Source organism: Rhinopithecus bieti, unplaced genomic scaffold (assembly GCF_001698545.2).
Source record: "Rhinopithecus bieti isolate Rb0 unplaced genomic scaffold, ASM169854v2 scaffold_40368, whole genome shotgun sequence".
NCBI lineage: Eukaryota > Metazoa > Chordata > Mammalia > Primates > Cercopithecidae > Rhinopithecus > Rhinopithecus bieti.
The window spans coordinates 3,184,103-3,199,541 of record NW_016817546.1 but is presented as its reverse complement, the minus strand read 5'-3'; the positions used below and the strand labels follow the sequence as shown (position 1 = coordinate 3,199,541).

The 15,439-nt window shown below is 56.3% G+C and overlaps 1 protein-coding gene across 8 annotated transcripts in view; it reads right to left on the bottom strand.

Moving 5' to 3' along the window:
* PLEKHG5 (pleckstrin homology and RhoGEF domain containing G5) overlaps positions 1–15,439 on the bottom strand; it is a 47,370-nt gene that overhangs the window by 7,835 nt on the left and 24,096 nt on the right. For 4 of the 8 annotated variants that reach the window (XM_017856070.1, XM_017856069.1, XM_017856066.1 and 1 more), the window contains 5 exons: positions 3,138–3,267; positions 1,554–1,659; positions 1,085–1,145; positions 769–860; positions 163–299 (listed from right to left, as the gene is read on the bottom strand). In XM_017856070.1, the coding sequence (XP_017711559.1) occupies positions 163–299; positions 769–860; positions 1,085–1,145; positions 1,554–1,659; positions 3,138–3,267 (526 nt within the window). Of the gene's footprint in view, positions 1–162; positions 300–768; positions 861–1,084; positions 1,146–1,553; positions 1,660–3,137; positions 3,268–8,793; positions 9,309–11,914; positions 12,150–12,459; positions 12,574–15,439 lie in introns of those variants that run through there. The other 4 variants (XM_017856072.1, XM_017856074.1, XM_017856068.1 and 1 more) reach the window with 4 other exon arrangements.

The following is a 15,439-nucleotide window of genomic DNA, read 5'->3' as shown; positions in this document are numbered from 1 at the left end:
CCCCCGCCTCTCCCCCCAGCAAGCAGCACCCAGCAGAGACACCTGTATGGTAATGAGGCTGCTCAGGCCCACAGCCAATGGGAACCTGAGCCTGGGAAGGTGCCCATATCCAGGAGGCTCCGCCTGGCCCAGCGGCCCCATTTGGCCCAGGCTGCTGCTCACCTTTGACACGAAGATAGTGTCCCCCGAACCTGTAGGCCTCGAAGGAGAGGGACAGGGGTGTGTTGGACTGGTCCAGGTAGATGTCCACTTTGCCCAGCGCAATGCCCTTCCTTTCAAATACAGGCAGCAGCACCTCCCTGCCCCCAGGATAGGAGGCGTGTGCATTAGAACAAGGCGGCCAGTCACTTCAGCTTGGGCCCTGCCCCCACGAGCCCCTGCCCCACCCACAGCCCCAGCTGCCCCCACCTTCCCCCACCTTCCCAACGGAAAAGGGAAGCCCGCGTGAGATCACATGCAGGTCCACAGACACCTGCCCGCAGAGGTCCTCACACAGGCGCATCTGCACACCACGGCAGACCTGTCACACGCCTACCCACACGCAGGCCTGACTCCTGCATACATGATTAAAACGCACAAGTACACGGACCCCGCCACACTCCCTCACAGTGGCGTGCACACCCACATGGGTCTGCCCACGCAGGGATGTGCTCACTTACGGGCCACCACACAGACACACAGGTCATACCTGCAGAGACCCGGAACCTGCGACATGGGGCCACCCCTGCTCCCAGTCCCACTTCCATCCTGAGCCCCACCAAGCCCTACCCCAGCGACTTCTTCTTCATGGCTGGGACGATCTCCGTCTCGATGTCCACATTCAGGTCAAATTTCAGGGTGAAGCACTCCTTGCTGGGGTCCTGAGAGAATGGGGCGGGGCGGGGGGGAGCTGTGAGCTTCTCCTCACCACCCTCCTCCCCACCCTCCCCACCCTCCGGTCTGGGATGGGAACCCCAGCGATCTCCCAGGCCTCTGCAGCCTGGGATGCAGACCTCCCCACCCCAGCCCCGGAGGGAGGCCCAGGCTCAGGGAAGGGCTCAGGCTGTGGGGAACCCCCATGTGCCGCCCCGGGGATGCTCCTCACATCCGTGTGTCTCCTCCTTGCTTTCTTCTTGGAGAGTTTCAGGCCTGTGCTCTTCCGGTCCCTGCAGGGAAGCGGGGAGGGCAGAGGCTGGAGGTGTGGGTGGCCCTCACCAGCGTGGGCGGCGAGTGGGCCTGTGGCTTCCCCGCCCTTCGCTCACCCTAGGTGACAGGTAACCCGCGTGGATTCAACCCTGCCCGGCCCGAATGGGGCTGTGCGCCCTCTGGTGGCCAACATGGGAGTCACACCGAATGGTACCTGGTCTGGTGTGGGCCAGGATCCCAAGCGCCCTGGAGGCTGGCCCAGGCTGGGTGGCCTCTTCCCGTAGTCAGGACAGCCACAGGGGTGGGGAGAGGTCTGCCCATCAGCTTTACTCGGGGAGGGCACCAAACCATCTGGTCCTGAATCTCTGATCTGAGACCCAGCCTTGGGGCCCCCCAGGTATCTCTCTGCCCACTCACCCCTCACCTACCCTTTGCCATCCACAGAGCTCTCCTCCTCCTCCTCCTCCAAGTCCACCGCGGGGCTGGTGCGCGGCGGGCATGACCGGGTGGACACGTTCCGGGCAAGGACAGAGCCTTGGGAGAAAGCGGGAGGGGGTTGTGCCTCCCCGCCCCTCCTTAGCCTGCAGCATGGCCGCCTCCAGAGGGACCACAGTCTTACCCTGGAACCCCCAGATGAAAGGTAGCGAGGGCCCTTCAGTTCTGTGAGAAGAGGGGCTCAGCCATTGTTTTTTGTTTTGAGACAGGATCTCACTCTGTCACCCAGGCTGGAGTGCAGTGGTGTGATCTCAGCTCACTGCAACCCCCGCCTCCTGAGTTCAAGCGATTCTCGTGCTTCAGCCTCCCGAGTAGCTGGGATTACAGGCGTGCACCACCATGCCCAGCTCATTTTTTTGTATTTTTGGTAGTGACAGGGTTTCAACATGTTGGCCAGACTGACCTCAAACTCCTGACCTCAAGTGATCCACCCACCTCAGCCTCCCAAAGTGCTGGGATTACAGGTGTGAGCCCCCTCTCGTGGCCTCAGTCATTGCTATCTATCCCCACAGACCCAAAAGGACACAAAGGCCCGGGGATGACACCCATGGTAAAGCTCCACCCCAAAAGCAAACCCACCTGTGGCCTCAGTTTACCCTTCTATAAAATAAGGATAAGGAAGCCCTGCCTCTGGGGTTGTTACAGGAAGGGACCAAAGTCCATGGCTCTTTCTTCCAGGCCTCCCCTCCCCCATGCTGTGACCACATCTGAATTCCCAAGGGGCCCTGGCAGAGAGAGAGAATCCTTTTGTTTGTTTATTGTTTTTTAGGACAGGATCTCCCTCCATCGCTCAGGCTGGAGTGCAGTGGCACGATCATGGCTCACTGGAGCCTCCATTGTCTGGGTTCAAGCAATCCTTCCACCTCAGCCTCCAAGTAGCTGGGACCACAAGAGGGTGCCACCACACCTGGCTAATTTTTGTATTTTTTGTATGCCAGACATGAGCCACCGTGCCCAACCAGAAGAATCCTTTTGTTCCTCTGATCAGCTGGGAAAGGGCACAGGGGTTGGCATTTCTCACCAGGCCTGGGTGCCTGCAAGTCACCCCTCCACAGGCAGTTGACGGTGGGCCTGAGCTGGGTCCCTGCTCAGCACAAGGAATTTCTTATTTCCTGCTACAAGTGCCTCCTGACCTGACCACCCCACTCCACACTGCCTCTGCTAGGCCCACCGCCTGGCTTGGAGGACTTGTCCAGAAGTCCCCTGCCCTGAGGACAGGCAGAACTAGAAAGAAAGGGGCCTTCTCTGTGTGGGCCACAGGCCAGGGGCAGGAGCAGCTGGGGGAGGTGAGAACCAGTGAGAACACAGCACCTGATAGAGAAAGGCCTGCCTCTGGAAGGGTCATGGACTTTTTCTCTTGCTAAAAAACATTTGGAACAAAAGGAACCATGACATACTCGGGTTTCATTATGTACAGTCATCTAGTCCTTATGATGCCCTAGCACGGTTCCAACGGTTACTGAAACACTACCACAGGAGCGCTGGGGGCCCGAGCTGTGGCTCCCGCCTGCGCTCACCTGGTGGAGGAAGGTCAAAGCGGACATGGCCATCATAATGCATGGCGCTGTGGAACTTGCTGTCACAGGCCTCGCAGAGGCTGAGGGGTCCCCGGCGGTGCAGCTGCTGGCAGTCGGCGTGGTGACATACCTGGGGTAGGGACAGAAGACTTCAGGAGGTCCACGAGCTCCACCACATCCCCCGACCCCAGCTCAGGGCTGCAGGGACTTAGAATGGACCACCCTGCTCCAACCTGGGCCAGCTCTCCCTAATGGATCCATCCCTCGATCCAGGGTGAGGGGACACCCCCCAGCAGTCCCCCGTCTCCCACATCAAGTTTCCCCTCTGCTGGATCATTCCCTCGTTGGCACACCAACACGTGGTTATTTTTTCTCCACCTTTTTTTTTTTTTTGAGACAGTCTCGTTCTGTCACCCAGACTGGAGTGCAGTGGCTTGATCTCGGCTCACTGCAACCTCTGCCTCCCAGATTCACGCAATTCTCCTGCCTCAGCCTCCCCAATAGCTGGGATTACAGGCGCATACCACCACGCCCAGCTAAAATTTTTTTTTTTTTTTTTTTTTTTTTGAGACAGAGTCTCGCTCTGTCGCCGGGCTTGGGAGTGCAGTGACACGATCTCGGCATTCAACTGCAACCTCCGCCTCCGGGCTCACGCCTTCTCCTGCCTCAAGCTCCCGAGAGCTGGACTACAGGCGCCATCAACATGCCCGGCTTTTTTTTGTATTTCTAGTAGAGATGGGGTTTCACCGTTTTCGCCAGGATGGTCTCATCTCCTGACCTCGTGATCCACCCGCCCAGCATCCCAAAGTGCTGGGATTACCCAGGCGTGAGCACCGCGCCCAGCTTCTCCATCTTTTTTTTCTTTCTTTGAGACAGGGAAGTGCGTGGCACATCATGGCTCGGCTGCAGCCTTGACCTTCCAGACTCACGTGATCTCTAGCTAGCCTCCCGAGTAGCTTGGACTTAGAAGCCGCACCCCCACAGGCTAGGTTTTTTGTATTTTTTGTAGAGTCAGGGTTTCACATGTTGCATAGGCTGGTCTCAAACTCCTGGCCTCAAGTGATCCGCCACCTTGGCCTCCAAAATGCTGGCTCACAGGCATGAGCTGCCATGCCCAGCTTATTTCTCATTACGGGGCCTCACCTCACCCTCCAAGCTTGGGCTGACTTCCTTCTTTCCCTTCACAGCTACTCTGTAACAGGTATCTATTCACCACTTCCTAGTTCTTCCTCCCACTCTCTATTTTTCCCCAAGTTTGCTTTTAAAATATTTCTTTTCTTTTTATTTTTTAAAATTTTTTTGAGACGGGATCCTTGCTCTGATCGCCCAGGCTGGAGTACAAATGGCGTGATCTCGGCTCCTGCTTTTTCTTGTTGTGTTTTCTGTTGTTTGTGTTGTGTTATTACAGGCGTCACACCACCTCACCAGACTAATTTTTGGTTATTAGTAGAGATTGTTGTTTGTTCCATGTTTGTTTCGAACTCCTGGTCTACAGGTGATTGTTGCCTCAGGCCTCCCTTTTTTTTTGTGGTTTTTGTTGAGTTTATTGCGGCCCAGATTTGTTTTAATACATTTCAATCCTTACCAATTATAGAATAGCAACGCCTCGACTTCCAGTTGTGGTATCTGCCACATTTGTCTTTCTTCCATTCTCTTCTCAGCACCCTCCCTTCCCCTGGGGCACGAACCATGAGTGCTACCTAAGAACAAAAGACACCTTTCTACAACACCCCAATATGAATTGCGGGCGCATTTGGGAAACTGAACCTTTGATATAGATCTATATTGGAATTTTCCCAAGTATATAAACAATGTTTTACAGATATAACTTCCCATATAGGAACTAATCAAAGTTCACACGTGGATTTGATTATGTCTGTTTTCCTTTAAGAATGAATTCTGGGCCAGCGCAGGTGGCTCAAGCTGTAATCCCAGCACTTTGGGAGGCCGAAGACGGGCGATCACGAGGTCGGAGATCGAGACCATCCTGGCTAACCCGTGAACCCCGTCTCTACTAAAAATGCAAAAAAACTAGCCGGGCGAGGTGGCGGAGCCTTGTCAGTCCCAGCTACTTGGAGAGGCTGAGGCAGAAGAGAATGGCGTGAACCCGGGAGGTGGATTCTTGCAGTGAGCTGAGATCCAGCCAACGCACTCCAGCCCGGGCGACAGAGCGAGACTCCGTCTCAAAACAGAAAAAAAAAAAGAATGAATGAATCTGGCCAAGATGAGGTGGGCTTATGCTGTAATCCAGCACTTGGGAAAGGCGAAGGTGGGTCGGGACTGCTTAGAGGTCAGGAGTTCAAGAAGCCTGGCCAACCATGGCGAAACCCCGTTCTCTACCAAAATACAAAATAGCAAGGCGGCTGGGCGGTGGGCCAGCTTAATCCAGCACTTTGCGTAGGCCGAGACGGGCGGATCACGAGGGTCAGGAGATCGAGACCATCCAATGGCGGGTAACACAGTGAACCCCGTATCTACTAAAAATACAAAAAATAGCCAGCGAGTGGGGGCGCCTGTAGTCCCAGCTACTCGGCGAGGTTTGCAGGCAGGAGAATGGCGTAACCCGGAGAGGGGGAGCTTGCAGTGAGCTGAGGATCCGGCCACATGCACTCCAGCCTGGGCGGCCAGAGCGAGACTCCGTCTCAAAAAAAAAAAAAAAAATTGCCAGCATAAGGTGGTGGTGGTGCATGCCCATAGTCCCAGCTGCTTGGGAGGCTGAGGCAGGAGAATCACTTGAACCCGAAAGATGGAGGTTGCAGTGAACCGAGATCAGACCACCATACTCTAGACTCCTTGTTTTTTGTGGTCTTCTGTTTTTTTTTGAGACAGAGTCTCACTCTGTCACCGAGGCTGGAGTATAGTGGCACGATCTCAGCTCACTGCAAGCTCCTCCTCCTGGGTTCAAGCCATTCTCCTGCCTCAGCCTCCCGAGTGGCTGGGACTACAGGTGCCCGTCACCACGCCCGGCTAATTTTTTGTATTTTTAGTAGAGACGGAATTTCACCGTGTCAGCCAAGATGGTCTGGATCTCCTGACCTCGTGATCTGCCCGCCTTGGCCTCCCAAAGTGCTGGGATTACAGGGGTGAGCCACCGCGCCCGGCCTTGTTTTTTGTGGTCTTTTATTACATTGACTTTGTTTTTTTTCTTCAAGACAGGGTCTCATTCTGCAGCCCAGGCTGGAGTACAGTGGCATGATCACAGCTCACTGCAATCTCAACCTCCTGGACTCAAGTAATCCTCCTGCCTCAGCCTCCTTAGTAGCTGGGACTACTAGGTGCATGCCACTACGCCCAACTAATTTTTTTATTTTCAGTAGAGACAGGGTCTCACTCTGTTGCCCAGGCTAGTCTTGAACTCCTGGGCTCAAGCAATCTGCCCGCCTTGACCTCCCAAAGAGCTGGGATTACAGGCATGGGCCAACATGCCTGGCCGACCTTGACATTTTTTAAGCCTTTGAGCCAGCAGCCTTGCACAGAGCTCCTCAATGTGGATCCGTCTGGTGGTCTTCAGAAAGTTTCAAACTGAGTGTTCAGGCAGGGACACCACAGAGCTGACTGTGTGTTCTTGCTATTTGCCTGTAATGCTGGATCCTCTGGGGACCTCTGTACCTTGTAGAGTCCCTTTTTCCCCTATAATTAATAAGTAATCTGTGGCGTGGCACTTTGAGATGTCTTGTTCCCCAGTAATCTCACTCAATCGCTTGAGGTCAGGAGTTCAAGACCAGCCTGGCCAACATGACAAAACCCCATCTCTACTAAAAATATAAAAAATTGCCAGGCACAGTGGCTCATACCTGTAATCCTAGCGCTTTGGGAGGCCAAGGCAGGCAGATTGCCTGAGCTCTGGGGTTCGATAGCAGCCTGGGCAACACGGTGAAGCCCCGTCTCTACTAAAATACAAATTAGTCGGCCATGGCAGCATGTGCCTGTAGTCCCAGCTACTCGAGAGGCTGAGGCAGGAGAGTTGCTTGAACCCGGGGGCAGAGGTTGCAGTGAGCCGAGATCACACCACTGCACTCCAGCCTGAGTGACAAAGCGAGACTCCGTCTCCAAAAAAAAAAAAAAAAAAATACAAAAAATTAGCCAGGCGTGGTGATGCGAGCCTGTAGTCCTAAGAGCTTTAGCATACATAGATGATATTTGATTCTTCTGATGGCTGCAATGGCTGCAAGGTGGGGGATTTCTTTTCTTTTTTTTTTTTTTGAGACAGGGTCTCCCTTTGTCACCCAGTCTGGAGTGCAGTGCCACAATCTTGCCTCACTGCAACCTCCACCTCCTGGGTTCAAGTGATTCTCCTGCCTCACTCTTCCAAGTAGCTGGAACTAAAGGCATGCACCACCACACCCAGCTAATTTTTAGTAGAGACAGGGTTTCACCATGTTGCCCAGGTTGGTCTCGAACTCCTGGGCTCAACTGATCCACCCGCCTCAGCCTCCCAAAGGGCTGGAATTAGTGTTGGGATTACAGGTGTGAGCCACCATGCTAGCTTGGGGTCACTCTTGACAATCTCTGTTACACCTCCATCTAGTCAGCCCAAAAATTCCGCTGGCTCCACCTTTAGTATCTGTGGCCTCAACCCAGCCACAGCTCATAAGCGTGCCACTGCCCAGCCACCTCTTAGCTGGATGACAACAACGGCCTCAAAACTAGCCTTACTGCTACCCCTGTCCCCCACAATATGTCATCCATGGGCAGCTAGAGTGGGCCCTGTTCAAAGAGGAGTCCCACTGTATCTACTCAAAACCCTCCAGGGGTTCCCATCTCACTCTGAATAAAAGCCAAAAGGGGCCAGGCGCAGTGGCTATGCCTGTAATCCCAGCACTTTGGGAGGCCGAGGCGGGCGGATTACCTGAGGTCAGGAGTTCGAGACCAACCTGACAAACATGGAAGAAACCCCGTCTCTACTAAAAATACAAAATTAGCTGGGCATGGTGGTGCATGCCTGTAATCCCAGCTACTCAGGAGGATGAAGCGGGAGAATTGCTTGAATATGGGAGGCAGAGGTTGCAGTGAGCCAAGACTACGCCATCGCACTCCAGCCTGGGGTGAAACTCCGTCTCAAAAAAAAAAAGGCCGGGCGCAGTGGGTCATGCCTGTAATCCCAGCACTTTGGGAGGCCAAGGCGGGTGGATCACAAGGTCAGGAGATCAAGACCATCCTGGCTAACACGGTGAAACCTCATCTCTACTAAAAATACAAAAACTTAGCCGGGCGTGGTGACACACGCCTATAGTCCCAGTTACTCAGGAGGCTGAGGCAGAAGAATGGCTTGAACCGGGTAGGCAGAGGTTGCAGTGAGCTGAGACTGTGCCATTGCACTCCAGCCTGGGCTACAGAGAAAGACACTATCTTATAAAAACAAACAAACAAACAAGCCAAAAGGGTTAAGGTTAGGGTTTTCAGTCTTTTATGACATTGACTTTTTGTTTAGGGTTAAGGCCACCCCATTCAGGGACCTCCTGTCCTGCTCTTCCATCCTGGCTCACTCCCCTTACCCGCTGGCCTCCTGGTCATTCCAGGACACTCTCCTTCAGGGCAGTTCCCACCTCTGAGTTGTCACATCTGCCAGTCCGTGGCCTGAGATGCTTTTCTCCAGATATTGAAATGCACGGCTCCCTGCCTTCCCTCCCCTCCTGCGAGCTTCCCCCCAAGTCACCTTCTTATCCTCCTCATTCACCCTCCACGCTCCTTTCCTGTCCTCAGCACTTTCCAGCACCTGACAGGTCACATCTTCCACCCTGCTGCCTCCACACCTGTTCACATCCGCAAGGACAGAAATGTTACTCTGTCTGATTCAGCGCCTGACCTCCAGTCCCAGCTGCTCCATAAACACTTGTTTAATTTATGAATTAAGGCAGGAGAGAGGCGCTGAAGAGTTTCTGGCTGGTGAAAGCCCAGTGAGAGGTTTCTGAGATAGGCATGGTGAGGACAGCAGAGAAAATGACAGACAGCAGGAGGGAGGAGAAGGCCGGGAAGAGTCTGAGCGTGTTTTTAATGTGGTCATCATGTGTCTGGAGCTGCACCGGGGGCGTTACATGTGTATCTCATCCTATAAGATAGGGGCTGTTATTGTCCCTGTTTCACACAAGAGGAAAGTAAAACTCAGAGAGGTGAAATGACTTGTCTAAGGTCACATAGCCAGTGGAGCTAGGACTTGAAGCCAGTGTGTGTGGGGCTCTGGATCCCAGATTATTTATTTATTTATTTATGTTTTTTGAGATACAGTCTCGCTCTGTCGCCCAGGCTGGAGAGCAGTGGCACAATCTTGGCTCACTGCAACCTCCGCCTCCCGGGTTCAAACAATTCTCCTGCCTCAGCCTCCCAAGTAACTGGGACTACAGGCACCGTCACCACACCCACCTAATTTTTGGATTTTTAGTACAGACGGGGCTTCACCATGTTGGTCAGGCTGGTCTTGAACTCCTGACCTCAGGTGATCCACCCATCTCGGTCTCCCAAAGTGCTGGGATTACAGGCGTGAGCCACTGCACCCAGCCTGGATTCCAGATTTTAACCACATTCGCACCCTCTTGTGGGTGTCTTAGGAGGGAGACGCTGGCCTCAGGCCGGCTGGGATTACAGGGACAGGAGAAAATCAATCTCAGTTTGATGCAAGCCCTGTCGGTTCTTGTGTCCCTCTGTGTCTCCATCTGACAAAAAAGGGAACAGGGCACAGGACTGGTAGTCAGCAGGTGGCACTCCAAGCACGCCCGCATGCTCAGGGAGGGGCTCATCTGCATGGAGCTGGGCCCCAGGCAGGTGGCTGGGGACAGGATGACCCAGATTCCTGAAGGCAGCCTTGAGCGCCAGGTGCCCCCACTTCCACACCCTTTAGGAGTGATCTTCAAACTGTGCTGGTGGGGCTTGAAGTGAGGGTCATGGGATTGATCCCTCAACCCCTGCAGCTCTTTCTGGTTTCTGTATTAATCTACTGTAAAATAGACTCCAGCCCGGGCAACCCAGTGAGATCCTGTCTCTACAAAAAACAAACACAATTAGCTGGCTGTGGTAATACTCTCCTGTAGTCCCAGCTACTTGGGAGGCTGAGGCGGGAAGATTGCTTGAGCCCAGGAGATTGAGGCTGCAGTGAGCCATGATCACATTGCTGCACTCCAGCCTGGGCGACAGAGTGAGACCTTGTCTCAGAAAAAATTTAAAAACTACAGAAACCACTAAGCTATCCTCAGCCAGGGCTCTTCCTATGTCCTCGCCCTGAATCCACAGAGCACTGCTGAAAGAAACGTCAGGCTTTGCAGCTTCTGGGAGCCCAAGCTTTGGGTGTCTCCTCATGAGAATGATCTGGGGAAGGGCCCTGCCCCACCTTGTCCCCTCGTCCTGGGAGCCACAGCCCTCTGGCCCTCTGTGCCCAGCCTGCCTGGCAGAGGCTCCTGACTCCAATCCCTTCTGGGCCTCCTGAGATTTCCTAGTGCCAGCTGGGGCTGCAGACCTGCCCGTGACCCAAGCCCTGGCCCCACCGCAGGTAGGGGGTGACATGGCAGGAGCAGTGCTAGGGTGAAGGAGTTCTGGGAGGGTCTCTGGGACCCTTCCAGTCCAACTCTGATTCTGTGCCACAATCTTGTTTTTAAATCAATCCAATACACAGACAGCAGATTTTATACCCTGATTCACTCCTCATAGAAGAGTCAGCATTCAACAAATATGGACTGAGCCCTATGATGCACCCCACCCTGGATCCCTTGAAAGACTCGAGATCAGTTTCGCTGCTGTGATGGTCTGGATGTCCACTACCATCACTGAGGCTGCTTGACTCCTCCGGCTGCTGCCAGGAGCTGGTGCCCAGGCCCGGCTGACCTCATCTGCTTCCCTCCTCTCAGCAGTCCCCAGGCTCAGGGGCACTAGGGGCACAGTGAGGCTCAGCCCCAGGATCTGAACCAGGTGGTTTCTGACTTCATCGAGCAGATGTGATTGAGGATGAAGTTCTGGAAGCCCCCAGGAGAACCATGAGCCCAACTGAGAAGCTGGGGTGGGCAGAGACCCCTGGTGCAGTTTCTGCTACCCATCCTGCCTCACGCCCCACCCCCAAACCCCAGAGTCTCCCCAGCTCCCTCCAGGGGCAGGACTCCCCCAGCACTAGGGCAGAACAGTCCCTTCTTGAAGCCAGACTCCAGCCCCTTCTCTCAGACGCAACTGCCCCTCCCTCACCTGCCTGCCCACCATGTCCTGCCTCTGTCCTGCAGGAGGGACGCCAGGGTCCGGGGCAATGTTCCCAGGTCTCAACCCAAGGGAGGAGAGAGCCCACCCATGGGAACAGCCAGCTCCCACCCCCTTCTAACTCCAGGCAGCCAGAATAACAGAGGGGGGCGCTCTGGGGAACACACACGTGTGAAGATGGGGACAGAGAGCCAGGCGTCCACCCTCACACAAGGGCTGGGGCCAGAGGCAAAAGGAGAAGCAGAGGCCTCGGGGGTAGGAGGAGGCTGTGGGCAGGGCCAGGGCAGAGGAAGAAAGGCAGAGGGGCGGCCCAGCACAGGGCCCGGGACCCACAGGTGTGTCCGGAGCTGGCCCCAGACACAAAGGGCCAAGGATTGGCGGGTACATCTCAGCCGGCGGGGACACACCCCGGAGTCCGAGGTCCCCGTCCCCAGGGTGCAGCTGCCCGGGTAGGGGGCTCGGCTGCCATGGGCCACATCCTTCCCCTGCGGGTCGAGGGGCCCACAGTCACGGGCACCCCTGCCCTGGCCTCCTGCGCAGGGCTGGGCGGCTGCAGGCGAGAACCCGGCACCCAGCCCCGTTCCCTCCCCGTCCTGGCCCCGTACCTGGCCTTCACCGTCGCGGGCACGACCCCCGGCCCAGGAGGGCTCCGAGTCCCGGGAGAGCAACCCCGGGCCCGGCCTGCAGGCCGCTAGGCGTCCGGAGACACCGGGTCCTGTCCCCATGGCGGCCGGAGGAAGCCGCGGTCTGCGCCGCCCGCCGGACAAAGCGCGGAGCCCCGCTTCCTGCCATTGTGCGGCCGCGCCCGCCCCCGCTGAGCGCGGGGACCCCGGGGAGGGCCGGGCCCGGAACAGCCCCCAGCCCCCCCAGGAAGGCGGACACCTCCCTCCCGCCCGGGCCCTCTCCACCCAGCCCCGGGGATCCCCGCCTGCCTGCCTGCCCGGGAACCCCACACCCCGCCTCCGCCCGCCCCGGCGACCCACACACCCGCGCCTCCGCCCGACCTGGGGTACCCCCGCCTCCCGCCTCTGCCCAGACCCGGGGACCCCACACCCCACTTCCGCCCGGCCCGGGGACCCCACATCCCCGCCTCTGCCCAACCTCCAGGACCCCCACGTTCCCACCTCTGCCTGGCCTGGGGGACCCCCACCTTTGTGCCTCTGCGCGGCCCGGGGCCCCTCTCTTCTCTGACTCCCTCCTCAAGGCCAGTGCCGGGCTCAGAGGGCTCCTCAGAACTTGCTCTTTCCCCTGGGGAGCTCCTTGAATGCTGGAGGCAGGGGGCGCTGGTGACAGCCCCCACAACCGTGGAGACTGTGGAGCCCCTCCCCTGGGTGACGCGACCCCTGCCCAGCCCTGGGGCGCCCACTCTGCTGTGGTCCCCACCTCACCCTCAGTGCCAACACCAACGGTCCCTTCCAGCCAGAAGGGTACCCTCCTCCCTTCCTCCTGGAGACCCCACCCCCACCTCAGAGCCTCAGCCCAGGGGACCCCTTCTTCCTCCCAGCAAGGGAGCTCTTAGGACACAGGCACAAGAAGGGGTAGGCCAGGATGGGTGACATTCCCCTCGGGGTCCTTGGTCCGGCTCTCCATCTAGCCCCAGGGACACCTCTCTCTGCTCCAACACCAGTTTTGAGCCCCAGTCACACACCCACCCCGACGTCACAACAGGAGCTCATCTCAGTCCCTCCCATCATCCTGGAGACCCCTTCCTGAGAGCCTGAGCCCCGGGTACACCCTCCCACACCGACTGCTCACTGCCCAGGTATGGCAGAGGCCAAGAGCCAAAGGCTGGTGGCCTCTGGAAAGTGCCGTGGGGAGTTGGGTGAGGTGGAGGCATCAGGAAACATGGCACAGCAGCCCAGGTCCCTGCGGCTCTAGGCCAGGTCCCCACCGCCAGGGGGCACTCAGCAAAGCCTGAGAGGATGCAAACCCCCGGACTTTGGTGCTGGAGTCATCACTACACAGCTGTCAAAGAGCTTTTACACTGATTCCCAGGAAGGCAGAGCAGGCACTATTATCCCCATTCATAGGGTGGGGAATAAAGTGACATAAAGAGACATAAAAGTCCACAGACAAGACTGAAACCCAGACTGTGGCTTAGGGATTCTGGAATGGCCTCCTTGGGGCACTCCTCAGAAACCATGGGGGTGAGGTGGCCGTGCTGTCTGTCATCAGCCCACTCACCCCTAATAGCTCCTCCTCCAGCTGGTTCCATAGGGAAAGAGGGTGGGAAGGGGTCAGGGTCCATAAGATGGCTTTGGGAGGGCAGCAGCAGTTTATTAGAGGCTGGGAGACTTCCAGGGCTGTCTCCGCTCCCAAAGCCCAGGTCATCCACTGTCTACACCACAGGCACAGTTGTGGGTTTTTTATTTTTTGTTTTTTTGAGACAGAATCTTGCTCTTGCCCAGGCTGGAATGCAGTGGCATGATCCCAGCTCACTACAACCTCCACCTCCCAGGTTGAAGCAATTCTCCTGCCTCAGCCTCCTGAGTAGCTGGGATTACAGGCACCTGCCACTACATCCAGCTAATTTTTGTATTTTAGTAGAGACGGGGTTTCACCATGTTGACCAGGCTGGTCACTAACTCCTGATCTCAAGCGATCCACCCCCACCCTGGCCTCCCAAAGTGCTGCAATTCAGGCATGAGCCATCGCACCCAGCCAACAGGCAGAGTTTTGAAAACTAAAACTTTCCATCTTGCTTAGAGTGAAATCCCACCATGGCCGGGCTCCTGCCTCGCTCCCAGCTGGTTCACACAGCGGTCCACCTGCCAGTCTCCCTTCTCTCCCTATAGCTCACCAAGCTCAGGGCCTTCTCCCCTGTGTTTTCTATCTGGAATTCCACATGCCCCCATCTTCAAACAGCTGGCACCAGGCCCCACCTTAAATGCTACTTCCAAGACATCCTTTTCCCTCCTCTCAAAATAAACCACCCTTACCCTCTCGCTCTCAATTCCTTTAAGTTAAATTATTTCCTTCTTAGCGTTTCTTACTACCTGTAATTCATTTCTTTGTTCACTTTCTTATTATCATTCTTCCCTACTAGACTGTCCACTCCAGAGGCCAGAGCCTTGGCTGTCTGGATCTCACTGTGTCCTCAGCACTTAGAACAGTCCTGGTGCACAGTAGGTGCGCTGGTGGGGATGAGATCAGTGAACGGATGAAGGCAGAAAGGCCCTCATGCCATAGAAGGACATGGGGACAGGAAAGGGCTCGGCCAGGATATCCCTTCCTGTGGCCGACGGTCAACAGAGCCTTCCCCACTGCCAGACCAAAGGTCTCTTCCTCCTCCTATGACCTTGGGCCTACTGGCCCTGGACAGGTGAGTTCCTACTTCAAATTGAGTGGTCTTGCCCCAGACCTCCACCCTTGTGCTGTCCCATAGGCAGATAACTGCATTTCACTGAGCGTTCCCACGCGCCACCCCTGTCCCGGGAGTTCTGGGCAGTGAATCCCATTCACTCTTCTCAAAGACTCTTAGGAGGAGATACTGCTACGATCCCCATTTAACAGATAGAGAAACTAAGGCCTGTGTCAACTGACTTGCCCCAAAGTCTCCAGCTGCTGCTACATAGGGAAATGGATGCCTCAGGCACAGGGCAGGGGTGGGGCCTGAAGACTGCTGAATGCTGGTTTGGGCTACAGGGCCTTGGAGACTGCCTTCCTGAAGACACAGCAGATCCCAAAGCCAGCTTGCGCGGAGCCCACCAGTGTGGGGTTGCATCAAGTGGAGACCGCCAGGGCTGGGTCAGGGCGGATCACCAGAGGTCACCTGAGTGCCTGGGCCCTGGCCATCCCTGAGTGAGGCTGCTGCCTGGGTACTCGGCGAGGGTGGGGGACTGCTCCTTAGGGGCAAGAGTGCAGAGCAGAAAGGAGCACCCAGCCCCTATACCAGGGCAGGGGGGTGGGCCTGGCCAGGCTCCTGCATTCCCACCTCCTCACCACAGCAAGGAGCTGAAACTCAGGGGCAGGCCCAAGAAGTCCTGGCCCCCAACTCTCTGAGGAGGGAGCCCCTCCCCAGCCCAGCCCCAGCTCCAGGCTTGTGAGTCAGGGCCGGCTTGTTGAAACTGATACCCAGAAACCAGATGCGGAGGCTGATGAATAATGGAGTCTCCAAGGCAGGACCCCCC